This window comes from Cercospora beticola, chromosome 6, assembly GCF_033473495.1.
Source record: "Cercospora beticola chromosome 6, complete sequence".
Taxonomy (NCBI): Eukaryota; Fungi; Ascomycota; class Dothideomycetes; order Mycosphaerellales; family Mycosphaerellaceae; genus Cercospora; species Cercospora beticola.
In genome coordinates, this window is record NC_088940.1 from 2037417 (window position 1) to 2059971 (window position 22555).

Consider the following 22555-nt stretch of genomic DNA (forward strand, 5'->3'; position numbering starts at 1 on the left):
GACCGAACTGGATTCCTTTGTCTTGCCATTTGTTTTGGCATTAATACAGAAGCGTGCAGCGGTAGAAGAGATTCCATATGAAGATGTACAGGCCATCAGATAGGCGAGAGCGTCTCATTCGTCCAACGCATCATCTGCCGTGCACGTCAGCATACTAGTCGTTGCTACGTGCTCATTCACTGAGACACGATGAACGACGTGAGGCCAATGAAAACCACGGCTTAAATGCGAGGCTCGGACCCTTCAGGTGTTCGTGTGCTGGGAGGACGTAGCCGATTCGAGTGGATTCCCGGGACTGGTACACGTGGGATATGGTGCCAGCGTCGTGCTGTGCGCAGAGCGCTGTGACGAATTTCAAGCGACAGCCTGAATATGTTGTATCGCCGTAGTGGGGGCGCGAGGTAGCTGGCACATGTCGTCGCGGACGAGAGCACACGCTTCGTGAACTCTGTTGGCAGCTCAGTGAGATAGCACGCTCGTGCCATCACGAGCCGTGTTTGAGGAGAGTGGAACCGAAGATAACCTGTTTCCTTATCATGGTGTGCCCAGCTTGCTTGGAATCACACTCTGAAATCCAAGCCAGGCTCTCTGGTCTCGCAGCTTCGTGGTCCTTGAGATATTTCGGTCGTCCGACTCGTTGGCAAGCATGTGAGTAAGAGTCACAGAGTCACAGACCTCGGTCGCGGAGGCTTACGGCCAAGGTTCTTCAGCCGACAGTGCGCTCCGGGAGTTGCTCGTGGATGGCCAGGATGCAGCGGTGAGTTCAATGGCCTCTCTCGCCAGCACGCACGGCCAGCGCGAAAATGCAATGCCGTGACAGTCGGGCGCTGGAGACGCGCAGCGCGCATGACGTTGCCAGGCTGCCGACTGCTGTCGCGGACGTTGCGGTGGGAGATCCACCGTGGATGCCGCGTCCCAACGAACTGTTGTGCCGTCAACGCCAACGTTTCCCAGGGGCACTCCAGCAAACCGACTCTGCGCACGACGAATCCAGCGGTGGTGCGGCTGACACATGTGAAAGAGAGAGACCACTGCAGACCCGGCTCTCAGGTTTGGACTCCTTGACCTTGCACATCACACCCTCTCTCCCCGGCCTTCTGGTGCCGCCGATCGTCAGGGACGCTATCCTCTCGGACCTTGCGGGACGGTGGTGCGTATGCAGCTTCTTGGATGAGTTATACAGCCGTCTATGTCTGCTTCTCTTGCCGAGACATGTGCAGAGCAAGGCTGACGAATAGCGCGGACTGACGGCTGCATATCGGACCGCCTCCTAAGCGCACGGTCGCGCCGGGGAGTCCTTCCGCACCGCGCTGTGGTCGGGATGTCACTCTCTGTGCATCCTTGCGCTGGCAAGCAGGCGCAGAGGCGCGACGAATCTGCGAAGCGACACAAACCTCAGTCATCCAGACCACCGCGACCCCCGTCGCCGTAGCATGACGGCCCAAGATGAACCCTTCATCACCACCCGTAGCGCTCGACGCTGAGCTGGCCGTGTCACCTCCCACTTCCTCCACCGCCCACCACCAGCCCGACCGACCCAAGTCACCGCCGCTGGCCTTTGCTCCCTCCTCCAACGACTCACTGTTCGCGCGCAACTCGTCGCCACATGCCCTCACGGCCAATCACCCGACGTCGCCTTCGCAATCCATCATGGGCCGTCTCAGTCCGCTGTCCGAGAGTCCGCTCGCCTTGCAGGCCATCATCGACAAGCAGGCCGAGGCATTGAGGCAACTGCACAAGGCATTTCAGGCAGAGCGAGAGTCGTGGGACCTGGAGCGCCAGCGTTTCTTTGAGCGCATATGCAGTTTGGAGCAGCTCCTTAAGAATGGCGAGCACCACAGGTGAGCGAGAGCCGACCGTTGTCCACAATGACGCAACTGTGATGGGCCCTAACGTGCGCGCGTAGTCCTGAAAAGTCGCCCGTTTCCACACCCACCAGGAGCAACGGCAATGGCATTGTGTCGCCGCAAGCGCGAGCAGCGCACCCTCCAGGCATCAACTTGCCTACCATTGCCGAGATCGAAAACATTCAGCCTCTCGCCGCGCGACGGGATGGAGCGCCACAATCGATAGCACTTCCCGGCATCATGGCCGTGCCGGGCGAGGAGCGACAAAGACAGAGCTCGGTTGTCTCTTTCACGAACGCGGAAGGTCTACAAGTCGAGGAAATTCCCCTTCCGCTACCCTCGGCTGGTCTTTCACCGCCTCCGCCAGTCAATCGCATGCTTGCGGGACAGTGAGTATATTGAACCTGTATGCGCCTGCATCGTAGGCTTACCTGATCGCAGTACGCCCATAAAAGTCCCAAGAAGGCCAACTCCGCCACCGGAGAACAGCTTGTCTATGGATGGGATCGAGGACACTCCAACTCGCCACAACACACACGTCAACACTTATTTGACTCAGAGCAGCGACGAAGAAGAAGACATGCCCTTGAAAGGTCCCTTGAACATGCCTGAACTCCCGCACAGACCTGATGACACCAATTTCACCCTGGAAGCTCTCAGTTCTAGACTGCAGGAGATCTCAGAACACCCTGAGGAGGAGAAAAGTAAACCTCTGGTTTACGCCAAGCCTAGTCCTGGTCTAGCCTCGCCCGCCGAGGATGCAAACGAGGGTGCCGATTCTGCAATCCTACCGTTTGTTGAAGACCCAATCTCGCCGGCCAATACACGCGCACTGGACTCCAATGCGATACAGTCGCCATCCTCGGCATTCGGCTCAAATTTGAGTCCATCGGTGTCGAACACCAAGTCCCCAGGCCCAAGCGGTGCACTCTCGCCACAGGAACAGCACGAAGCAAAGATTCATCAGGAGTTTGAGCAAGGCGGGATCCGGCTCAAGAAGAAGACGTCCACCAACTTTGGTGCTCCATTCGGCTCGCTGGCCGGCTTGCCTATCAGAAAGATGTCGTAGGAGGACAACGACAATGGGTCTGAAGAGTTTTATGGGCAATCTACCGAAACTCATCATTCATTCTTTTAACATAATTTACTATAGTCATGGAAAGCAACAGCATGGGACAGTGACAGGGAAGAAAAGGCGCGATGGAGAAATAAAGGAACAGCATGGGTCATGGGCGCAGAGTGCAGCAAAAACGGACGGCGGGACCGCATAGGAACGATACCCCAAACAGGCCAGAGAGCCTCGCGTTATTGATGGAATAGAAGCAGGAATAGGAATAGAGAAATTTCGGTTGTCTAAAGAGACTGACCACTAGCACCATTAGAATGGTCAAACAGAATGAGAGAAAAGACACTCCTTCAGTATTTTGAATCGATCGAGGGAGGTCTGACTGGAATGTGACAAAGCCAGCCTTTTTTCAGCCTCCCTTGCAGAATGTCACACACCTCACCTTTCTCCACATACCGATGCGCATCTCTTGCATTACATTACAATGATCACCCACTCCTCGCCCGCCACAACATGAAACACATTTCGCGCCCGCGCCTTTCTGCTGCAAATCTGGTAATAGGAGGGCAAGTTCCTGCCATGCCTTGCTGATCAAACCCAGCATCCAGGCAAAGATAGTACAATATACTCTGTCCTCCTAGTCGACAGATAGACAGCACAGCGGCCATCCTCAGTCCTGGCTGTAATCCGTTTGCTTCTTCGAAACAAAACAAATAAACATTTTCCCGTGAACAGCCAACATCAACATCAACAATCATGCAAATCCGGATACCAGCGACAACACTTTTCCTCATTACCGCAACAATCCTCTCAATATTTATCACGCAAGTCCACTCAATACCTCTTCCCGGCGGGGGAAGTGATTTCAGCGAAATAGAAAAACGATGGGCGGTGGGGCAATCTGATGTTCGTTTTGACCGGACCCTCTCATCATTTGTCGTTCGCTGACATGCACTCGCGCAGCAACAAATCCTCTCCACTCTCAACCTCCGCTATCTCACACCTTCTTTCCCCATAACGCGAACATTTGAAGGGCCGGGTTCATTTGCGGCTGCGACGGATTCGAGAAGTCTTGCTGCAGCAGCTGCTGCCGAGAAGGAAAGGCAGCAGAGGAGGAGGAATTGGATGGCGAGGAGTAGGAATTTTGTTGGGGGGTTGAGGTTTGGGTGGGTTGTACGGGGAAGGAGTCCGAGGAGGTAAAGGAATGTATGGTGAGGGATTGTCGCACTGAGAGCAGGTCTTGCAATGGGATTGGGGGTTGAAAAGAGGTTGTTCGCGCTGCGACGCTGGCTCGTTTCGGGTCGATGGCAGCGAAGAAGGTGCTGGAATAGAGTTGGTATGCATGGGAAGTACTGCATTGCATTGGGTATCATGAACAATAATGATTAACGAGCGAGTTGCCAACACTCTTAGTCCGTCGTGGACTTGCAACTCCGGAGCCCGCGGCATTGCTATTTGCGCCGCGATACTCGTCCTGAACACCTGTTGGAAAGTCAGCTTTCGTCCCACTGTATACCCCCACTTTCAAGAGGAAGTCCGTACCTGAACGCCTCGCTAAAGACAAAATGCAATCTCTCAATTCGAAAGTCCAGCATGATAGTCACCGTGCACAGCTTGATCAGCTCTCGCAAACAGAGCACTCAAAAGATCAAGTTGCCGATTCAGTCGTGACACTTCCGCCAGTCGCCGAGACAGAATCTCTCCTCGCTCGTCATCCCGACGCATAATCTCACGCATGCGTTCCTCATTAGCCGCAATTTGGGCATTGTTCTTCTGTACTTGGGTTTGCAGGGCTTGTAGTTTCTCAAAGCTCTCCGGTATACTGCTGTTGGTGCTGCTGACAGAACTGTGGGGCGGCGAACATGTCGCATCTGTGGTGTCTGTGTAATGTGTGCTGTTGGTCACAGTGCTGTTTGAGCTTCCGGTACTTTTAGCTTCTGAAGGACGCTAGTGTTGTGTTAGTGATTACTTCAGAACAGGTGAGCGGCGGTCGTCAAGTACACGTACTCTGATGAACATGCCCATTTCTCCATTTTGCCTTTTTTGAGTCCGCGCGAGCCACGCTGAGGTCGCTGCTGTTGCGGCCATCTTGACATCCGAGATAGTGTTGTTTACTTTAGGTGAAGCGCAGATCTGATATGGCGCTCAAGTCGACCTCAGAAATGCTGGAGTGGTAGACGACGGAAGTGGCATCTCTCCCCGGTTGCTATTCACGGGTCGGTCTGTGTCTGAGCGTGAAAGCGCCTTGGTTATCTCCAGTTTTCGATGATGCAAGTCGGCATCGATGGTAGGTATAAGTAACTTCTTCTCGAATGCACCGAGACTGTCTCGAGTCGGTTTCTTCACGTCGGTTCTGGCTGTGTTATCTCTCTCCCGCGTGTCTGCGACAGGATGAAGTAAAGTCAAAAGTGGTCGCAATGAAAGACAGCAATAGCAGCAGGTACGATGACAGGCAGGGCTATCGAGTTCAAAAAACCTGAAGTGGGCAGGCAGCAAGCACGTTCCTTCTCGATGAGATTTCGCATGACGGCAAGGCAAGCCCAAGGTCAATTTCGATCTGACCTGGCACGCCACTAGCCGCGAACAGGTTATAGCTTCGTGACGTACAGGGAGAGAGCTTCGAAGGGACAAAGGACAAAGATCGGGCCTCCGTGCCGGCATGCATACTGTGCTAGGGAAAGCGGCATTGCATAGCACCGAGACAGCAATCAGTATGCCGAACGAGAGAGATTGGGCCAGGGGCTACAATCGCCCATCTCTTCTGCAAATTGACCTCCTCCTCGTGCACATCATCACGGCCGGCCTCCTCATCAGACGCACTTTCTTCACCGAGGTGATGGGAGATGACAGGCGGGGGCCGTTGTGAACGTTGCGTGTTAAGATCCAGGATTTTGCGATGGCGCAAAATAGTTGCCAGAATCTAGGAAGGAGGGTTGAAAGTAGGAGCGACGAGTGAGGATCTTCGGTGGTGCAAGGATGATCGCGCTACTTTGGCGGCAGAAGGTACACAAATTTAGTCGGCCTATCAGAGGGAGGACATTGCATTGCACCAGCAGTGCCACATCTGAAGAATTATCTGGGCGAGATTCGATCTCATCTACTACTGTTTCACAGAATCAAGTTCTCAACGACGCTTGTCAATGTCAAGGCCGACAAGCTGCGGAGGGCTTCATCGCCGTCTTACCGAGAACGTTGTTATTCTTGGCAAAGTTGAACCTGAAACACGCCAAAACTGCCAGGAGGCAGTAGTTTCATATTAGCTCCTGGATCACATGAGCACATAAGAGCATCACATGCACATGTGCTCGCTCGTCAAAGAATCACAGTGCAGCGACAAGAGCTCACATATCACAGTGCACCTCGTATTGCTGGACTACACTGCGCACACAGGCACAAGTGGCATTGCTCTTCATTCATCGTATGTCGCGTATCTGCATTAGCGCTCTTGGTATCATTGAGTTCTAACATCCCGCGGACTCCCTCTAACCAGTGCGCCGCCTCGCTATGCAATCGAATTCAATGGCCTCAAGGCCTTGACGTTCTCAGCGCGGTGGGCATTTACAACCCCACGGCCATGATAGCACCGCCGAAGCAACGTCGTATTTCCATCCAGTCGACCTCTCTGGGATAATCCAACCCTGCATGGGGCTGTACCCATTCGCTCCAATCGATCTTCAACGGCGGATGTAGTCAGACACCCATAGTGAAGTCGTGCTCAATGCCGGGGGTCACCGAAGCCATAAACTTCAGGAAGACCACGAGGTACTGATCGACACGGATAGCCGGAACTTCTTCTTCCAGGGTGCCGTCCAGCATCTCCCATTCGGCGTCACCGTCCTTGGACTTTGGCGAAGATGATTTGTCCTTGATGTCGAGCTTGGTAGTCTGGTCGACCAGGCCCTCCATTCCTGCCGAAGACGGCTTCTCTCCTTGCTTCATCTTCTCGATGCGGAGTTTGAGTGCTGCGTCGGCACGATCCAGCAAGACCTTCATAACGCTTGCATGCTTGCATGGGTGCACTGAGGCGGTCTTGATCGGCGGGTCGACGAAGGTGAAGTCCTCGAGCGTCACAGTCTTGTCCTTGTAGTCACCCACAATGTCTTCCATCATGGCGAGCGGCTGAAGTGGCTGAAGGCTTGAGTTGTAGCCTTGCAGGTACAGACGTGGAGTGCGGTAGTATGGAGTGTATGTGATGTAGAGGGTGTAGGTCCGCAAGCTGAGATGTTCGTTAGCACAGGTCGCCTTTACGGCATCAGTGTGAACTTACGTATCTTCGCCGTTCTTGTTGCCGGCACCGACATCGCGAATGATGGCCTCCTCGTCATCCTCATCGTCCATGTCTGGAATCTCATCCTCGTCGATGTCCTCGCCAAGCTTTCCATCGTCGTCAACGGTCTTAACATCCTTGACCAGCTCTGCACTCTTGGCCTTCTCTCTGCTGCTGTCGCCACCGGCCTTGAGCCAGCCATCATCTTCGCCGCTGACCTCTTCGCCCGTCTCTTTCAACATGTCGAGGACCAGCTGGTCTTCGCTGTCCTTGCCGGCGAAGTCATCGGCCTTGATGCGCTTGCGACATGGCACACCTCGAGTGACGAGATACTGCTTTCCCGCCGGGAAGTAGGAGACGCGCTGAGCTGGCGAGGCGGCATCGGCCCAGCTCCAGCTTGGAAACTTGTGGACGAGAAAGTCGCCAGCCGCCTGGAACTCCTCTGGGGTGATCTGACCAGTGCTGCGGAAGTCGGAGTTGTGGTTGATTGGTGCGAAGCGATCGCGCAGCGGATCGATGAAGCTGTGGATGAGGTTCTGCATGGTTGCGACTAGAGAATGGACCTGTTAGTCGCTATCGTTGCTGCCGATCGGCGTCGAGTGGTCGACGAGGACGTAGCAGTCAAGTGGCAAGCTTGCTGCGCTCTTGAGAGATGGCAACACTGGCGTCTCTGGCACTCTCGCAACTGGTATGGTGCGAAGTGCAAGATCAGCAAGATTGTTGTTGTCGCTGTCAAAGCGACTCGGGCCAACGTGAATAGGCACGAGGCAACCTTGAACCGCGACTGGCGACATGACCCCGCGCTAAACCCAAACGGCGCGTGACTTCATCACCGGCGCGCCTCCGGCCCCCACGCGTTTCTGCCTCCTGGCCGACATTGCGTGCTCTGCAGCAACATTGTATGAATCCGTTGCGCCTCCGTTTCCATGCAGCATCATCTTTGTGCTGAGCAATACACTCCTGACATCGCGATGGACTGCACGAACTCGCGCACAGGCAGAAGCTGATCAGCCTGTGGATCTACCTCACCTGCCGCCAATGGAGAAGACGCCGTTGCGACGCTCAACCAGCAGAGCAAGTCTCAATTCATAGTAGCAAGACTGGACTTTCCGGGATAATTGCTTCTGTTTCAAAGCAGCTACGTGTGGTCGACGAAAATGGCTTCGATCCCAGTCCTAGATTTGTCCTGGGCGAACGACCCAGATCGGAAACCGAAATTACTGGATCAGCTTCGAGCAGCGCTTTTCGAAGTGGGTTTCCTATATATCGTCAACCACGGTGTAGACTCCAATATCATCGAAGCCCTCACAGATCGACTACCAAACTTGTTTGCGTTGCCAGATGAGCAAAAGGCCGCCTTGAGCAAACTCAATAGTCCACATTTCCTTGGCTACAGTGGCTTTGCAGAAGAAACCACTCTAGGGAAGCAGGGTTTGAGAGAACAATTCGATTTCGCCACCGAGCTGCCGGTTGTGTATCATGAATTTGGAAATACCGCAGTCACGGACGAAGCAACCGGTCAGCGCGACTTTCGGAAGCTCTACTGGCGATTGAGAGGCCCCAACCAGTGGCCACTGGAAAACTCTGTTCCTGGTTTCAGAACCGCCTTCACGAACTATCACGACGCAGTGCAAGAACTGTCCTACCGATTTGTGCATCTGGTCGAAGAGGCAGTCGGTATTCCTATTGGCACATTCGACCATTTCTTTGGACTCGCCAATTCGCAAAGTGCCTCAACTGAAGACGAATCACGACTGCGAAAGTTTTTGCCTCCTCAGCATCGCATCAAGTTATTACGCTATCCGCCCTCTCAGGATGATACTTCAGCAGGCCAAGGCGTAGGCGCTCACAAGGACTCATCTGGATGGCTCACCTTTCTCTATCAAGTGGGCGAGGAGGCCGGTTTGGAAGTCATGTCGGCCTCTGGTGACTGGCTGCCGGCATCTCCCATCCCTAATAGCTTCGTGGTCAACTTTGGAAATGCATTTGACGCTGCAACAGAGGGCGCAGTCAAAGCCACCATACATCGCGTGATCAGTCCTGGGCCCAACAGCGACGTGCGTTACTCGATACCGTTCTTCCAAGGACTACCACTTGATATGACTGTCTCCGAAGTGAGGAGCTATATCCCAGATGAGGTGAAGCGCCGCAGGAAAGAGTCTGGCACATGGCATGACGAAACCTCCAGCTTTCTCGACCCCAGATGGGACAGCCTTGGGGAAAGTCAGTTGCGCAAATGGATCCGGTCTCACAGAAACGTCGCGACAAAATGGTATGGAAAGGTAAGAATAACTGCATCGCTGGCGCCAGCAACGATGCTACTTGCTCGGCAAGGAATAATCTACTAAATACATGTGATTCTAGGAAGTCGTGGACTACTACGTAGCAGCCGAGTAGTCATGTTGGGTATCATATCCACCAATGTGGCTGGCCTTCGGGAACAGAAGGCGCGGTCGGTGAGTCGCGTTTGCGAGCTTGCTCCATGTGGCCCCACAAGGCGCCTTTAACGTTCTTCAGCACCTGGTTTTCGCGCTCGAGCTCTTCTCGTTCTTTCTCTAACCACTTGATGCGAAGGTCCTTGTCAGCAACGGCGTCCTCCTCAAGAGAAAGCCGTTCGGCCATGGCCCGAAGCTTGAACGTCAACTCCTTGTTCTTGGTCTGATCGCCGTTCTGCATGGAGTCGAGTTCAGCTTTCAGTGCACAAGTCTCGTCATGCTTCAGGCCGTTGGATACCCGGAGCAGCTGGGCTTCTCCTCGAACGAGCTGGAGTTCAGTCTTGGTTCTTGCCACTTCAGCCTCGGCGGCTTTGACACGGCTCTGCTCGCTCACGAGCAATTCAGCCTTGTATCGTAGTTGAAGCTCGACCGCTTTGAGCTGCTTTCGAAGACGATAGCATTCGACTTGCCAGTCAGTGACGACATCCCCGGAACCTTGGAAAGTAATGACCGAAGCGGCTTCTGATTGATGTTTGCGACGCATTGCATTGGGCACGCAAGAGAAGTCTGGTAGATTTGCGACATCCATTGCAGTCACCTGTGGTACAAAATCCAGAGCTTGAATTGCAATAGGCGAGACTGGCCTTATGTTTTCGTCCGCATCGGAGTAGAGGGAACTTGCTGAGCTCTCCAGCCCAGATCCAGAAGGCGAACAAGGGATCGGAGCACTGGATGATGGCGTACGGCTGTGCCCTCGCGAGAAGGCCGTCGATGGCAACTCGTGAATTTGTCGCAAACTTCGTTGCAATTCGTTCTGCTCCTCCGCCTCGTCGGTGGGAATAGCACAGAGCTCGGAATAATCTGTGAGCATGCTGTCGTGCTTGCTTGTCGTGGCACTGGTGAACTTTACTATTGATGACTTCGCAGAGTCCGGCCGGTATTCGGGTCGTGAACCAGGCCTGATCTCCGGTCGAGGTACTTCACAGATTGTCGTCCTTGTGACAACAGCTCTGGGATGTATCGGCTCTAGCGGTTCTTCGCGCTCAGATACCATGCTTAGCTTATGGGGATCGTGTTGGTGACGTTGTGGCAATGGATCCCATCGAATGTCGCGAACTCCGCCACCAACAGGCTGGGCGGCCATGGTCCGACGATTCAACGACTTGGTCTTCCTGCTGTCGGCTTTCTTGTTGCGAGTGTGGTTGTCGTCTTCCGAATCGAAACTCTTGCGATGGAGTAAGAGCCTGCTTAACCTGGACTTCGCCTTCTTCACAGTTGGAGTCGGCGATGGAGTACTGCTGTCGCCATGATCTCGTCTTGGCTGGCTAGCAGTAAGACCCAAAGATATTGGTCGCGGCATCCTGTCTACTTAAATGAACGACTGAATGGAATGATTGAATTGAATTGAAGATGCAAGAACGACGTTGAACAGGAAAGAATGAAGATCGAATATGCACGTATCCGGACGGCTTTTTCACTCTCAACAAGCTACGAACCGCGTCCGCAAAGGTCGACACCGCTTCTTTATCACGACAGAGCTGCTTTCTCGTGGCGTTCGACGCCAGAGATCTGCGCCCGTTTCACATACCGGATCCGACAGCGTGGTTGTTATAGGGTCCGCTATACCCTCCCGCGAGAAAGTATAAACCTCTCTGGCTCACAAAGTATCTCACACAGAACTTCTCCGACAGCTTGTTCTTGAGTTCAGAGCAGGAGATTGCAGAAGGGTGTCGCGGGCGAGAGTCATTCGTGTTCTGCTTTGGAACTTGGCAAGTTGAAGTCGGTGTGCTTAATCCTGCCGGATCTGCTGTGCCGTCGAACGTTCGGATACTCACGCTGAACCTTGTTTTTCTCTTTCGACGCGCTGTCTGCAAGTCATTGTACTGGCACCTTCTGCGCTATTCCGTCTTGGACTTCTTGAAGAAGACGTTGAAATGCAAAGTGTGTCTCATCACGATGTTTCTGTCACATCTTTGCAGAAAGATGTTCTTGGACACGTGAGAGTGGAGTTTCAAAGACGGTGACAAATGCTAGAACTATTATAGACCACCATGGTTAGGGCTTTGTTCGTATGTTCGGCAAGGAATTGATCTTTGCGTGAAGTCAGATGTATGTTCCGCAGCAGGTTTGGATGATTTGTATTGATGGCTCAGGGTAGAAGCTGGATCTCAGCCGTCTTTCCCAAGTCAGTAGTCAGCACATCTGTACCAATTGACAGCCGTCGCCGGCAAGTGCACGGCATGCCGCGTCAATTAGTTCTGTATGATGCCCGATTTGTTCAAGGCAGCACCGCTGAGAAGAAGCAGACGTTGCTGGTGGCGTGCTTAAGGCTCTCATCGCACAACGTAGCATGACGTTGGTGAGTGATTGTTTGCATACCAAGGACCCAAGACGGCAGGTATACGAGGCCACCGACAGTAAACACTCTCGGCTCGCTGTTCTTCGCCGGCTCTCAGCCGTGGCCTGAGAAAGTCAGTGCCCAATCTGGCCGGAAGACGCGTTCCTATCTGCTCTGAGTCGCGTGACAGCACCCAAGCACTTGCGTCGCGCGATCCGATTGAACCTGAGAACAAAAGGCACGCGGAGCTGAACGACTTTTGATCTCGTGAGAATACCTGACATCCTTTCATCCAGACGATACATTACATCCTGAACACACCAAACTTCGTCTCCTTCTTTTCCACAGAACCAGTCATAGCAGCCTGTAACCCCATACCCAGAACTCTTCGCGTATGGCTTGGAGGAATAACTCCATCGTCCCATAACCTCGCAGTGCCAAAGGTAACTTCACTCTCCCTCTCGATACGCGCTTTCAGCTCCGGATCGACCTTCTTCCCCACCGCTGCCATGACAGAACTCAATTGCTCGGCGCCCATGACACTGGTCTTCGCCGACGGCCAACTCCACAAGAATCGAGGAGAGTATGCTCGTCCACACATACCGTAGTTCCCTGCACCAGCTGATGAACCCACGAGGACTGTGAACTTGGGTACTTGAGCGCACGCGACTGCGGTGACGAGTTTTGCGCCGTTTTTGGCAATTCCGCCTTTCTCTGCATCTTGTCCGACCATGAAACCTGAGATGTTTTGTAGGAAGATCAGAGGGATGTTTCTTTGACTGCAGAGTTGGATGAAATGTGCGCCTTTGAGACTTGATTCGCTGAAGAGGATTCCGTTGTTGGCAATGATGCCTACTGGGTGTCCGTAGATGGAGGCAAAGCCTGTGAGGAGTGTTGTGCCATAAGAAGGCTTGAACTCGGAGAACTCGGATCCATCGACGATACGAGCGATTACTTCGTGCATGTTGATAGACTGCTTGAGATTCGTGCCTACGATACCGCCGAGTTCTTCAGGGTCGTACAAAGGCTCGGTCCAGTTCTCTTTTCGAGATGGGTTGCCGGTTTTGGGGTAGTTCAGGTTGGAGATGCTTCTTCGTACAAGAACGATTGCATGTGCATCGTCTTCGGCTAGGTAGTCTGTCACGCCAGACACCTCGGAGTGGAGCTTGCCACCTCCTAGGTCCTCAGCGCTAACTTCTTCACCTGTTGCGGCTTTAACGAGTGGTGGACCAGCCAGGAAGATAGTGCCTTGCTCTTTCACAATGATGCTCTCGTCAGACATGCTGGGCACGTAAGCACCACCAGCTGTACACGAACCCATGACCACACTGATCTGCGGTATTCCAAGGGAAGACATATTTGCTTGGTTGAAGAAGAAGCGGCCGAAGTGGTCTCGATCAGGGAAGACATCGGCTTGGTGTGGGAGATTGGCACCACCAGAGTCTACGAGGTACACGCATGGCAGGCGGTTTTGTTGTGCAATTTCTTGTGCTCGGAGGTGCTTCTTGATTGTGATGGGATAGTACGACCCTCCTTTGACTGTACTGTCGTTGGCGAGAATCATACACTGCACGCCCTCTATTGTTCCAATGCCTGTGACTATGCCTCCTGCTGGTACATCCTCGCCTGGATATAGCTCGTGCCCGGCCAATGCGCTCAGCTCAAGGAAGCTCGCCCCAGGATCGACGAGAGCAGTTATACGATCTCTGACCAGCAGCTTTCCTCTCTCGACGTGCTTTTGCCTGGACTTCTCTGGCCCTCCCTTCGAAGCCTTCTCGTGTAGAGCTGTCAGCTTGGACATGTACTCGCCCATCGCTGCGGCATTTTCTTGGAAGCCATTGCTGCTCGTATCAACGGCGGTCTGTACTATCGATAGCTGAGCCGCCTGGTGAGGGCTTGCGTATGTTGATGCTCGCTGTCGTTGCTGATTTACCAGGCATTGGGCGGGGCGGAGAGCGTGTCGGCGGGAGACGTGTTGCAGCGAGCGGGCGAGGGCTCGTGGGGGCATGAGGGCGGCCATGGCGGAGACGGACTCACATGCTGCGAGGATGGCAGCGGCTTTACGAGTTTCTTATACGACGGAGATTTTGTTCGTCGTCCAATCTCGCCCTGCACCCGGATCCGTTGTGCTGGGCAGAGCATCCGCGGCGAGCAAGCTGTGTCTTGAGCCGAGGGACGCGCATATCGCCGGCACAACAGCAGGGTTCATGAGATCAGATCGCTCTCCACACTTTCTCCAGATGAACTGCTGCTAATTGCGCGTCTTGTTTCACTTCTATTCCATCCTCACAAACGCCATTATGCCTCCTACAACAGCCCTCCGGACTGCAGTTCTGCAGTGTGCCCGTCCGGCAACGCGAACAGCCTCCAAGTCCCTCGTCGCCACCCAATGGCAACGGCATGCATCGACACGGAAACATCCCAAGGGATTTCAGCCACCCACGACCGCCGAGCTAGAAGAACTACGGGAACGAACAGTTGAGTTCGTCCGGCGAGAGATCCCTCAAGACCTGGCACAGGCAACAGATCACAATAATGAATTTCCCAACGAGCTCTGGAAGAAATTTGGCGAAGCTGGATTTCTCGGAATTACCGCAGACGAGGACTATGGCGGCCTGGCAATGGGCTACCAAGCTCACTGCATTGTGTTGGAAGAATTGAGCAGAGCGTCCGGCAGTATTGGTCTCTCTTATGCAGCACACTCGCAGCTGTGCGTCAACCAATTCCAACTGCATGCCAACGATGAGCAGAAAGCACAATGGCTTCCTGGCTTGCTATCAGGAGAGAAGATTGGAGCACTTGCCATGTCAGAGCACACAGCAGGCAGCGATGTCGTGAGCATGAAGATGACTGCAAAGAAGGTCGACGGCGGTTATCAACTGAACGGCAGCAAGATGTGGATCACAAATGGACCTGATGCACATGTGATTATCGTGTACGCAAAGACAGAACCTGATGCAGGGAGCAAGGGTATCACAGTCTTCTTGGTCGATACCACCACTCCAGGCTTCAGCGTGGCTAGAAAGTTGGATAAGCTCGGCATGAGAGGGTCAAATACGGGAGAGCTGCTGTTCGACAATGTCTTCGTGCCCGACTCAGCTGTGGTGGGACCTCTGAACAGAGGAGTCAAGGTGCTGATGGAGGGTCTCGATCTCGAACGGTTAGTGCTCTCTGCTGGTCCTCTCGGACTCATGAAAGCTGCATTGGACGTTACATTACCTTATGTCCATGAGCGGAAACAATTCGGCGAACCTCTTGCACACAATCAATTCATTCAAGGCAAATTGGCAGACATGTACACCAAGTACAGAGCAAGCGCGGCTTTCACATACTCTGTCGCTCGGGCGATTGATGAGAGTTTTGAGGATCCAGACATCAAGACCCAGGATTGTGCTGGCGCTATTCTTTACGCTGCGGAGAGAGCAACTGAATGCGGCATGGATGCGATACAGTGCTTGGGAGGAATGGGATATATGAACGAGATGGCTGCCGGGCGGATAATGCGTGATGCGAAGCTATACGAAATTGGTGCTGGCACGAGTGAAGTCAGGAGAATGGTACTTGGGAGAGCCTTCAATAAAGAGTATGGGACACGGTAGCTGACGCCGGAAATGACAAAAAGCTCACTTTTCGATGTGTTCAGTTGCAACTTCTGATAGCATTACGTCTCACACTGTGCTCTGCGGCCCGGTCGTGCCTTGTCGTCAAACCAGGCAGCAAAGCTCTTCGGCGAATTTCAGAGCGAGGCTGTCTCCAACGACTGCTGCGGTGAACCGCTGCGTTTCACACATGCGCCAAGCTCGCCAAACCACTCAATCTGGCAGACGCCTAAGCTCAGATCAAACGGCCTTCAACTTTCCTAACCTCTCGCACCCACCCACCTACCATGAAGAACAGAACTAGTCCGGAAGTGATCAGAGCCTTAGATGCTCGCGCCGAGAAGACCCAGGATGAACTCTTAGAGATCGAAGAAGAAATTGAGTGGCTTCTGGGCAGGCGCAGTCGGCTGCAACTCACCAACTATTTCGTGCAAAAGCAAATCGAAGAATGGCACTACAATCGCAAATTCGAGCCGTTCCTTCGGCTTCCTCTCGAGATTCGACAAATGGTCTACGACCACTATATCGCACAAGACACCTTTCTCAGCGCTTACGATGAGCCCATTGTATTTGTCTGCAAGCAAATGCGCGAAGAGTTCCTCGACTGGCTCGGCATCAATCGGCCTCTTCTCGTGCCTCTGAAGCTCAAATACAGCAGTTCCGGCTCGGCACCCACATTTTCCAAGCCCCATCACTTCCTGAGAACGGTATGGTCCGACATACCAGCGCAGATTGTTGATCGCGTACGGTGTCTCGATATCCGAATTGAAGCCGGGGGGGATGTATGTTGCAAATTGTACGTGGCGAGCGGGCAAGTCCGATTCATTGAATCATCAAACGGGTTGGGAATATTACAATTTCAAGGCATCGCGGAGACATTCCGAGAGAAACTGCAGCTCGTGGGTTCATTGATTGCCAAGGAAGGTTCGGGGCTGAGGAATATCCATCTGAAGTGGCTAGTTCGAGTTCTGACGCAGAAAGGGAGGAGCTTGGCAGACATGGAGCGGAAGCTCAGTCGTGAAGTACAAGCCAGATTGTCATTGCCGACCGGATTCAACCAGCTGCCCTTTTCTGACTGTGGCTCAGAGGACTGGTGCACATGAAGATCGGGGGGTCTGGTTACGCATTACATCACACCACCGAGATTGGGGGTTGCGCGGAAAGTGCTCTCGCAGCTGCTGTGTCACGAGACGCGCCGAGCTCCCGTTTCCACACTTCCCATTGCCAAGTCAGCCTCCGAAACTTGGATTTCCACAACTAATATGGGGTCGAAAACGAGCCTGGAAGTCATCCGAAACTTGAACCCCAGCACCGAGCAGACTCGTGATGAGATTGCCACGGTCGAAGCAGAGCTCATGCAGCTCGAAGCCAAGCAAGAACGATTGGAATACGAACGACGGCGGCTGGAAGACAAGCTATGGGACTTGGGCCACATCGGATTTCATCTATAGCGTCAGACTCGCGCTTGGAATTTTGACCGCAAACTCGAGCAATTCCTCCAAATGCCTCTGGAAATCCGCGAGATGATCTATAGCCACTATTCCCCCAGCACGGAGACCTTCGCGGAAGGCTGCAAGAATAGTCTTACGCTGGGATCTCAGCAAATCCGCGATGAGATTATCGACTGGCTCGGCCGTCATCGGCCTCTTGTCTTGCCTTTGCGAGTCAAATATCACGACCTAGGGAGAATCTCATTTCGCAAAGTCAAGCAAAGCAAATTGCTCAACATCCCAACGCAGATCCTTGGTCGCGTCCGGCTTCTGGACATCCGAATCGAGCCTAGAGAACTTGCAAGCTGCAGATTACACGTCATTAGCGGTGAAGTGAAGCTGATAGAGCCACCGGTGCGCGTCATAGTTGTGCGGAATTTTTACACGACATTTGGCTGTCGGGAAAAATTGGAACTTCTGGGCGCCGCGGTCATCAGAGAGGGCCTGGGTCTGCTGGTACCGCACCTGAAGTGGGTGATCAGCGCGTTTACGGAGAAGAAAGGCCAAAACATACAGGCACGATTGCATCGTGAGGTTGAAACCAGATTATCGTTGAGGTGGCTCGAGAGTTTGCCGTTTTCTGATTGTGACGCAAAGGAGTTCACGACAACGGAACCGGCTTGTCATTGGAATACGAGAGCCGAGACGATTGGGCTGACACTTTATCACGCCACTGAGGGTGGGGGCCCACAGGAAATGCAGCATTGCAGCCTCAGTGTGTATCACCATAAACGCCAAGCTCGCGGGACATAGGTAGACTGTGAAATCCTCGAGGACAAATCAACCTCCCGGAATCCCAAGTAGCCAAGCTTTCGAAGCCGAAGCCGTGGCCAGAAGGTGTTCCTGTCTCCAGTAATTCCATGTGTCCTCGGAGAACATTCTGTCTTCTGGTGATCGCCTCGGACACACGCGTGCGACATGAAAAACGCGGAAGTGATGCAGACTGGAGCAGTGGATAAGATTGCAACCACCGACGCAGAGATCGAGCAGCTCCGAGAACAACTACGACAGTTGGACGAACTCCGCGATCCACTCCTCTTGCGAATTGAGACGTGGAAACAAAATCGGCCCTTTCAGCAATTCCTCCGTCTTCCTCGCGATGTCCGCGAAATGATATACGACCGTTACAATTCAGACACGACATGCTACCACGAGGGTTACTTGCGGAATCTTGCTCAGATATGCAAGCAAGTGCGCGAGGAATATCTCGACTGGCTCGGCTGGAACAGACCCTTGGTCGTGGACAGATGGCTCTGCTATTTGTTTCGCCGTTACATCGGACGAGGCCAAACTGAAAGCGTGTGGCCCAACATGCCGGCTCAGATCATAAGTCGCGCACAGCTTGTCGATGTCAAGGCCAGACCTGAAGCAGCAGCAGACTGCAGACTAAATGTGGCGAGCGGTGAAGTGAGATTGATCCAACCTACGGGGCCGACGATTTGATTCAAGAACAGGGTTGGAGACAAGCCCCTGCCAAGTCGAGTGTATGTTTCGAGAGACTACGCCTTCTCGGTGAATTCATGGCTGAAAACGGTGGGGATCTGAAGAAAGAGCACATTGACTTAATTTTTGCCGCCTCGAGAATTGATACGGGTCCAACTGATCCCCAGGAATAGCTGCGCAGCGAATTGCAAGAAGGCGAGACAATAAGGACCTTGGAGATGTTGCCATTCTTTTCGGCCGACTTCGAGGATTGCTCTTCTACATCTGCTTCAGCGTCCGTTCTCTCTTCGTCTGACTCAGAGGATTGACGGCAGTGAGCAGTGACTACTGCTTGTTACCCACGAGGCTGGAACTGATCGAAATCACGCCACTGGAACTGAGGTCACACAGAGAGGGTCTTGCAGCATGGCAGCCTAAGTTCGTGCCACCACGACGCCTCAAGGCCCCCTCGCCAAACACGTTATAACAGGACTGACGAGCGTCCGAATTTGGACAAGCATTTTCAGCTCCCGCTTTCACCCAACATGGGAGACGAAACCAATCTGGATGTGATCAGGACCTTGAACACTCAACATGACAAGGTGCACGGCAAAATCTCAGCGATCGAATCAAAGATAGCGCAGCTGGAAGAGAAACGAAAGCAGCTGGAACTCACCCGAGATATGCTGCGAAAGAATATTCGGAAATGGCATCGTCGTCGACCTTTTGCGCCGTTCCTCCGACTGCCTCTCGAGATTCGGGAAATGATCTATGCCTGCTATGTTGAAATCGGCTTGTCTTTCCATGTAGCCTACAACATGAAGATGGCTTTGGTTTCCAAGCCAATACGAGAAGAATTTCTATCTTGGCTTGGCTGGAACCGGCCATTGTTCTGGGTTGATATTTGCCCAGTCATACAGAACGCGTACAGATGGCACGGGCAAAGTCGATATGCAGAGCAGAGAGGTTGGAGTAGGGTGCCGACACAGATGCTCAGACGCGTACGAATGATCGATATTGGAAATGGACCTCCCCAGGGCATCTCCACGTTGTTAGTGGCGAGCGGCGAGATGAGGTTGAATCGGCCACCGACCCCACCGGGCCGCCAAAAGGCCAAGGTTGAGATGCGTTGGGACGCATTCCAGCTTGTTGCTGCAATGATAGCCAAAGAAGGTACGGGTCTGAAGAGATCGCACTTGATGTGGATTTCTGCTGCGTCGAGGGGGGAGCAGAGTTTGGCAGATCTCGAGGCAGAGATGCAGTATGAGATAGACAATGGCCCGCGTGTCAGGACGGCTATGGACGGTCTCTTCGAAAGGCATGCACCGCGGCTATGTCTCTGACCCGCCATTACATCACGCCACCGAGATGTCGGGAACACAGACAGCGCTGCAGCCTAAGTTCGTGTTACCATACGCGCCAGGCTCCCTCGACCAAGTATCTTATAATAAGACTGTGATCCGCCTTCAATCTTTCGTCGCACACGTACGCACAACATGGCGGACAGGTCCAGTTTGGAACTGGTCCGAGACTGGCAGGCAGAACGCGATACAATCGACGATGAGCTGGTAGTCGTCAATGCACAAGCCACAACCATACTACAGAAGCAAAAGCAACTTGAAAGACGTCAAAGTCGACTACGATGTACTATCGAATACTGGAATACCACGCGACCCTTCAAGCACTTCCTCCGGCTCCTTGTCGAAATTCGGGAAATGATCTACAATCGCTACATCGAACGCATACATTCCCACGGCAAGTACATCTCTGTCGACCGGAACGTCTTCTTCCCGGACGAGTACGCCAAGAGCATCGCCCTAGTCTCCAAGCAAGTGCGCGAAGAATATCTCAACTGGCTTGGCTTGAATCGACCGCTGGACTTGATGATGTTACTTCGAGTCATTCTTCGCCGCCAGTTCACTCGAAGCAAGAGAGCAGCTTGGGACAGGCTGCCAGCACAGATGATTGATCGAGTGCGGATTGTTGACATACAAGCTGGAACTAGATGTTATGTGAAATACAGGTTACAAGTGGCCAGGGCCGAATTGACGATGCTTGAGGACCACAGAAGGCCCGGGAAAATTGACCCCTCCGACGTTCATTGGGGAAGAGTGCGGCTTGTCGCTGAGATCATCATCGGCGAAGGTGGAAAGCTGAAGAAAAAGCATTTGGAGTTATTGATTGATGCCTTGAAAGATAATGACGATATAATTGATTCGCAAGCATGGTTGAACCAGGCACTGGAAAGAGGTGAAGCGGCGAAGAAGTTGAGAACAGGCAAAGGAAGGAAGAAATTGCCTGATTCTTTCCCAGGCTCGGATGCCTGGTGGCTCGAGAAATGGGGCAGGTAGTGACGATTTGGTATTTGGAGCGACGAGTGGAGCAAAGCCCAAGAGCAGTGCGTGTTGGGGGCAAGTTTTCTGTTGCGACGAAGTTGGTCAGTGGCCGAAATAGTCGCACAACGCACAATCAGCGTTCCAGAATCGTAGAATTCAGAATGTAAAACTTCAGCAGCATCAGTATCAGCTACCATCTCCTCTCTCCATCTCCCCCAGATCGATAACCGGCAGATCACTCAATCTTTGCCATCCCATATGGCCTTGGGACGAGGCAATGATGTGTGATTAGGTTTTCCCGACGTCGTCAGCGCACGGGATCCTACGTGTTTGAGGGGAATGGGCAGTGGTACTTGTTTTGAATTCCGTGTCTTATGCTTACAGCCCGATACGCCAGCGATACGTGGTGCAAATTTGCGCACACATTGTGCGTTCGATATCTCGGCCCTGGCCAAGCCTCGCGGGCATACGTGGCGACGAACTGTCAATCAGCATGTAGCCATGCCTCCTCATCCATATCTTGATACCCAGGCCTCTAATCACCGTCTGACCAATCGGTTCTCACTCGAAACCTTAGGCAAGTCCTCCCACATGAGCTTGCCCTTGGTGACAGCCTTGTCCGTCGCCGTCGAGATTCCAGTCTTGTTAAGCTTGGTCACGAAACGCCGACCGTCCACCTTCTGCGCAGGTAGTGCGAAGCGAGGACCGGCCCAGTGATACGACGGGTCAACCATGAGCGGCGGGTTCTTCTGCTGCTTGCGTGGCTGGCGGCATCCACGGGTGATAACTGGATCGGGCTGGAAGGTACGACGACTGATCGGCTTGGACGTGTTGTAGTTTCCATCAACTTCATCGTCGTCAGTTACCTTGACACCGAAGGCGCTCTTGGAGTGTTGACGCTGCGACTGTTTTGCAGATTCATTGCCGTAGACGACACCTTCCACAACCTCTTCTAGGTCATCGAGCAGATCTTCGACCTTGGCATGTGATCGTTCCTGGTCACGGTCGATGGCATCCAATGTGCTATCGGTGTCGGTCGAGCTCTCAGCATCACGTTCATAGCCAGTGTCTTCAGAAGACTCGATATCGCCGTCCCAAAATGTCAAGCCTGTGCGCGTGACCGTTGCTGATGATGCCGATGGCAGACTGCGAACCAGGTCCGGGACACTGTCAAGAGAAGAGTCCAAATCCTCCTTCCAAGCTTCGCGTGCGCGGAGCAGGTTGCCCACGCTGTCACCACCGAGCTGTGAGACAATGGCACGAAGGTCAACTTTCTGGAGACTTGCTTCCGGCAGCCAATGCATGTCACCAATGAGCACATCTGGGACGTGAGAGGAGTCCACTTGACTGGCGACAAAGGCGAAGATCTCGGCGCCTCTGATCGGCGAGACTGTGCCAACAGTGCAAAGGACCGTCATATTTTCGACCTCAATAGGGCCGAGCATGGAGGTAATTGCATCTTCTGTGAGAGACTTCAGAGATATGTCTGCATCCTCATCAGCAGCAAACGGCTGAAGGTCGACGTAGTGGGTCGGAAAATGGGTGACGGCCAGAGATGGGGAAGCAGTCAGGTCGAAATCATTCTGTACAAGGATTTCGTTGTCTTCGTTGTGTACGAGAATCGCGATTGTGACTATGCCCGAAGTGAAGGCGGGGTCTCCTTTCGCCGCCGCGATGTTCTGGGCGATTTGATGTGGTGTACTTGCGACGGTAGCGACGGTGTCTTGTGGAGCCATAACAGGCGTCTTGGTCTTT

The 22555-nt window shown here is 53.3% G+C and overlaps 13 protein-coding genes across 13 annotated transcripts; 8 read left to right on the top strand and 5 right to left on the bottom strand.

The window, feature by feature from the left end:
• Positions 1-1446: 1446 nt before the first annotated feature.
• RHO25_009865 (uncharacterized protein) lies at positions 1447-2916 on the top strand (the record flags this gene model as incomplete). The annotated part of the gene is made up of 3 exons (XM_023601389.2): positions 1447-1841; positions 1907-2236; positions 2289-2916. The coding sequence occupies 3 exons, from the start codon at positions 1447-1449 to the stop codon at positions 2914-2916; spliced, it is 1353 nt and encodes a 450-aa protein (XP_023453250.1).
• A 1572-nt stretch (positions 2917-4488) lies between these two features.
• Positions 4489-5001, bottom strand: RHO25_009866 (uncharacterized protein; the record flags this gene model as incomplete). Its single annotated transcript, XM_023601390.2, has 2 exons — positions 4489-4860; positions 4921-5001. The coding sequence occupies 2 exons, from the start codon at positions 4999-5001 to the stop codon at positions 4489-4491; spliced, it is 453 nt and encodes a 150-aa protein (XP_023453251.1).
• Positions 5002-6603: 1602 nt separating this feature from the next.
• RHO25_009867 (uncharacterized protein) lies at positions 6604-7722 on the bottom strand (the record flags this gene model as incomplete). Its single annotated transcript, XM_023601391.2, has 2 exons — positions 6604-7129; positions 7181-7722. The coding sequence occupies 2 exons, from the start codon at positions 7720-7722 to the stop codon at positions 6604-6606; spliced, it is 1068 nt and encodes a 355-aa protein (XP_023453248.1).
• Positions 7723-8337: 615 nt separating this feature from the next.
• Positions 8338-9577, top strand: RHO25_009868 (uncharacterized protein; the record flags this gene model as incomplete). Its single annotated transcript, XM_023601392.2, has 2 exons — positions 8338-9462; positions 9545-9577. 2 exons carry the CDS (start codon positions 8338-8340, stop codon positions 9575-9577), a joined length of 1158 nt encoding a protein of 385 aa, XP_023453249.1.
• Positions 9578-9589: 12 nt separating this feature from the next.
• Positions 9590-10975, bottom strand: RHO25_009869 (uncharacterized protein; the record flags this gene model as incomplete). Its single annotated transcript, XM_023601393.1, has 1 exon — positions 9590-10975. The coding sequence occupies one exon, from the start codon at positions 10973-10975 to the stop codon at positions 9590-9592; it is 1386 nt and encodes a 461-aa protein (XP_023453256.1).
• A 1282-nt stretch (positions 10976-12257) lies between these two features.
• MCCC2 (Methylcrotonoyl-CoA carboxylase beta chain, mitochondrial) lies at positions 12258-13973 on the bottom strand (the record flags this gene model as incomplete). Its single annotated transcript, XM_023601394.2, has 1 exon — positions 12258-13973. One exon carries the CDS (start codon positions 13971-13973, stop codon positions 12258-12260), a length of 1716 nt encoding a protein of 571 aa, XP_023453257.1.
• Positions 13974-14253: 280 nt separating this feature from the next.
• Positions 14254-15552, top strand: RHO25_009871 (uncharacterized protein; the record flags this gene model as incomplete). Its single annotated transcript, XM_023601395.2, has 1 exon — positions 14254-15552. One exon carries the CDS (start codon positions 14254-14256, stop codon positions 15550-15552), a length of 1299 nt encoding a protein of 432 aa, XP_023453638.1.
• A 287-nt stretch (positions 15553-15839) lies between these two features.
• Positions 15840-16655, top strand: RHO25_009872 (uncharacterized protein; the record flags this gene model as incomplete). The annotated part of the gene is made up of 1 exon (XM_023601396.1): positions 15840-16655. One exon carries the CDS (start codon positions 15840-15842, stop codon positions 16653-16655), a length of 816 nt encoding a protein of 271 aa, XP_023453637.1.
• A 159-nt stretch (positions 16656-16814) lies between these two features.
• On the top strand, positions 16815-17003 carry RHO25_009873 (uncharacterized protein; the record flags this gene model as incomplete). Its single annotated transcript, XM_065603225.1, has 1 exon — positions 16815-17003. One exon carries the CDS (start codon positions 16815-16817, stop codon positions 17001-17003), a length of 189 nt encoding a protein of 62 aa, XP_065459297.1.
• A 957-nt stretch (positions 17004-17960) lies between these two features.
• RHO25_009874 (uncharacterized protein) lies at positions 17961-18485 on the top strand (the record flags this gene model as incomplete). The annotated part of the gene is made up of 1 exon (XM_023601397.2): positions 17961-18485. One exon carries the CDS (start codon positions 17961-17963, stop codon positions 18483-18485), a length of 525 nt encoding a protein of 174 aa, XP_023453636.1.
• Positions 18486-19009: 524 nt separating this feature from the next.
• On the top strand, positions 19010-19807 carry RHO25_009875 (uncharacterized protein; the record flags this gene model as incomplete). The annotated part of the gene is made up of 1 exon (XM_023601398.1): positions 19010-19807. One exon carries the CDS (start codon positions 19010-19012, stop codon positions 19805-19807), a length of 798 nt encoding a protein of 265 aa, XP_023453635.1.
• Positions 19808-19960: 153 nt separating this feature from the next.
• RHO25_009876 (uncharacterized protein) lies at positions 19961-20815 on the top strand (the record flags this gene model as incomplete). The annotated part of the gene is made up of 1 exon (XM_023601399.1): positions 19961-20815. One exon carries the CDS (start codon positions 19961-19963, stop codon positions 20813-20815), a length of 855 nt encoding a protein of 284 aa, XP_023453642.1.
• A 524-nt stretch (positions 20816-21339) lies between these two features.
• Positions 21340-22536, bottom strand: RHO25_009877 (uncharacterized protein; the record flags this gene model as incomplete). The annotated part of the gene is made up of 1 exon (XM_023601400.2): positions 21340-22536. One exon carries the CDS (start codon positions 22534-22536, stop codon positions 21340-21342), a length of 1197 nt encoding a protein of 398 aa, XP_023453641.2.
• Between the last annotated feature and the right edge of the window lie 19 nt (positions 22537-22555).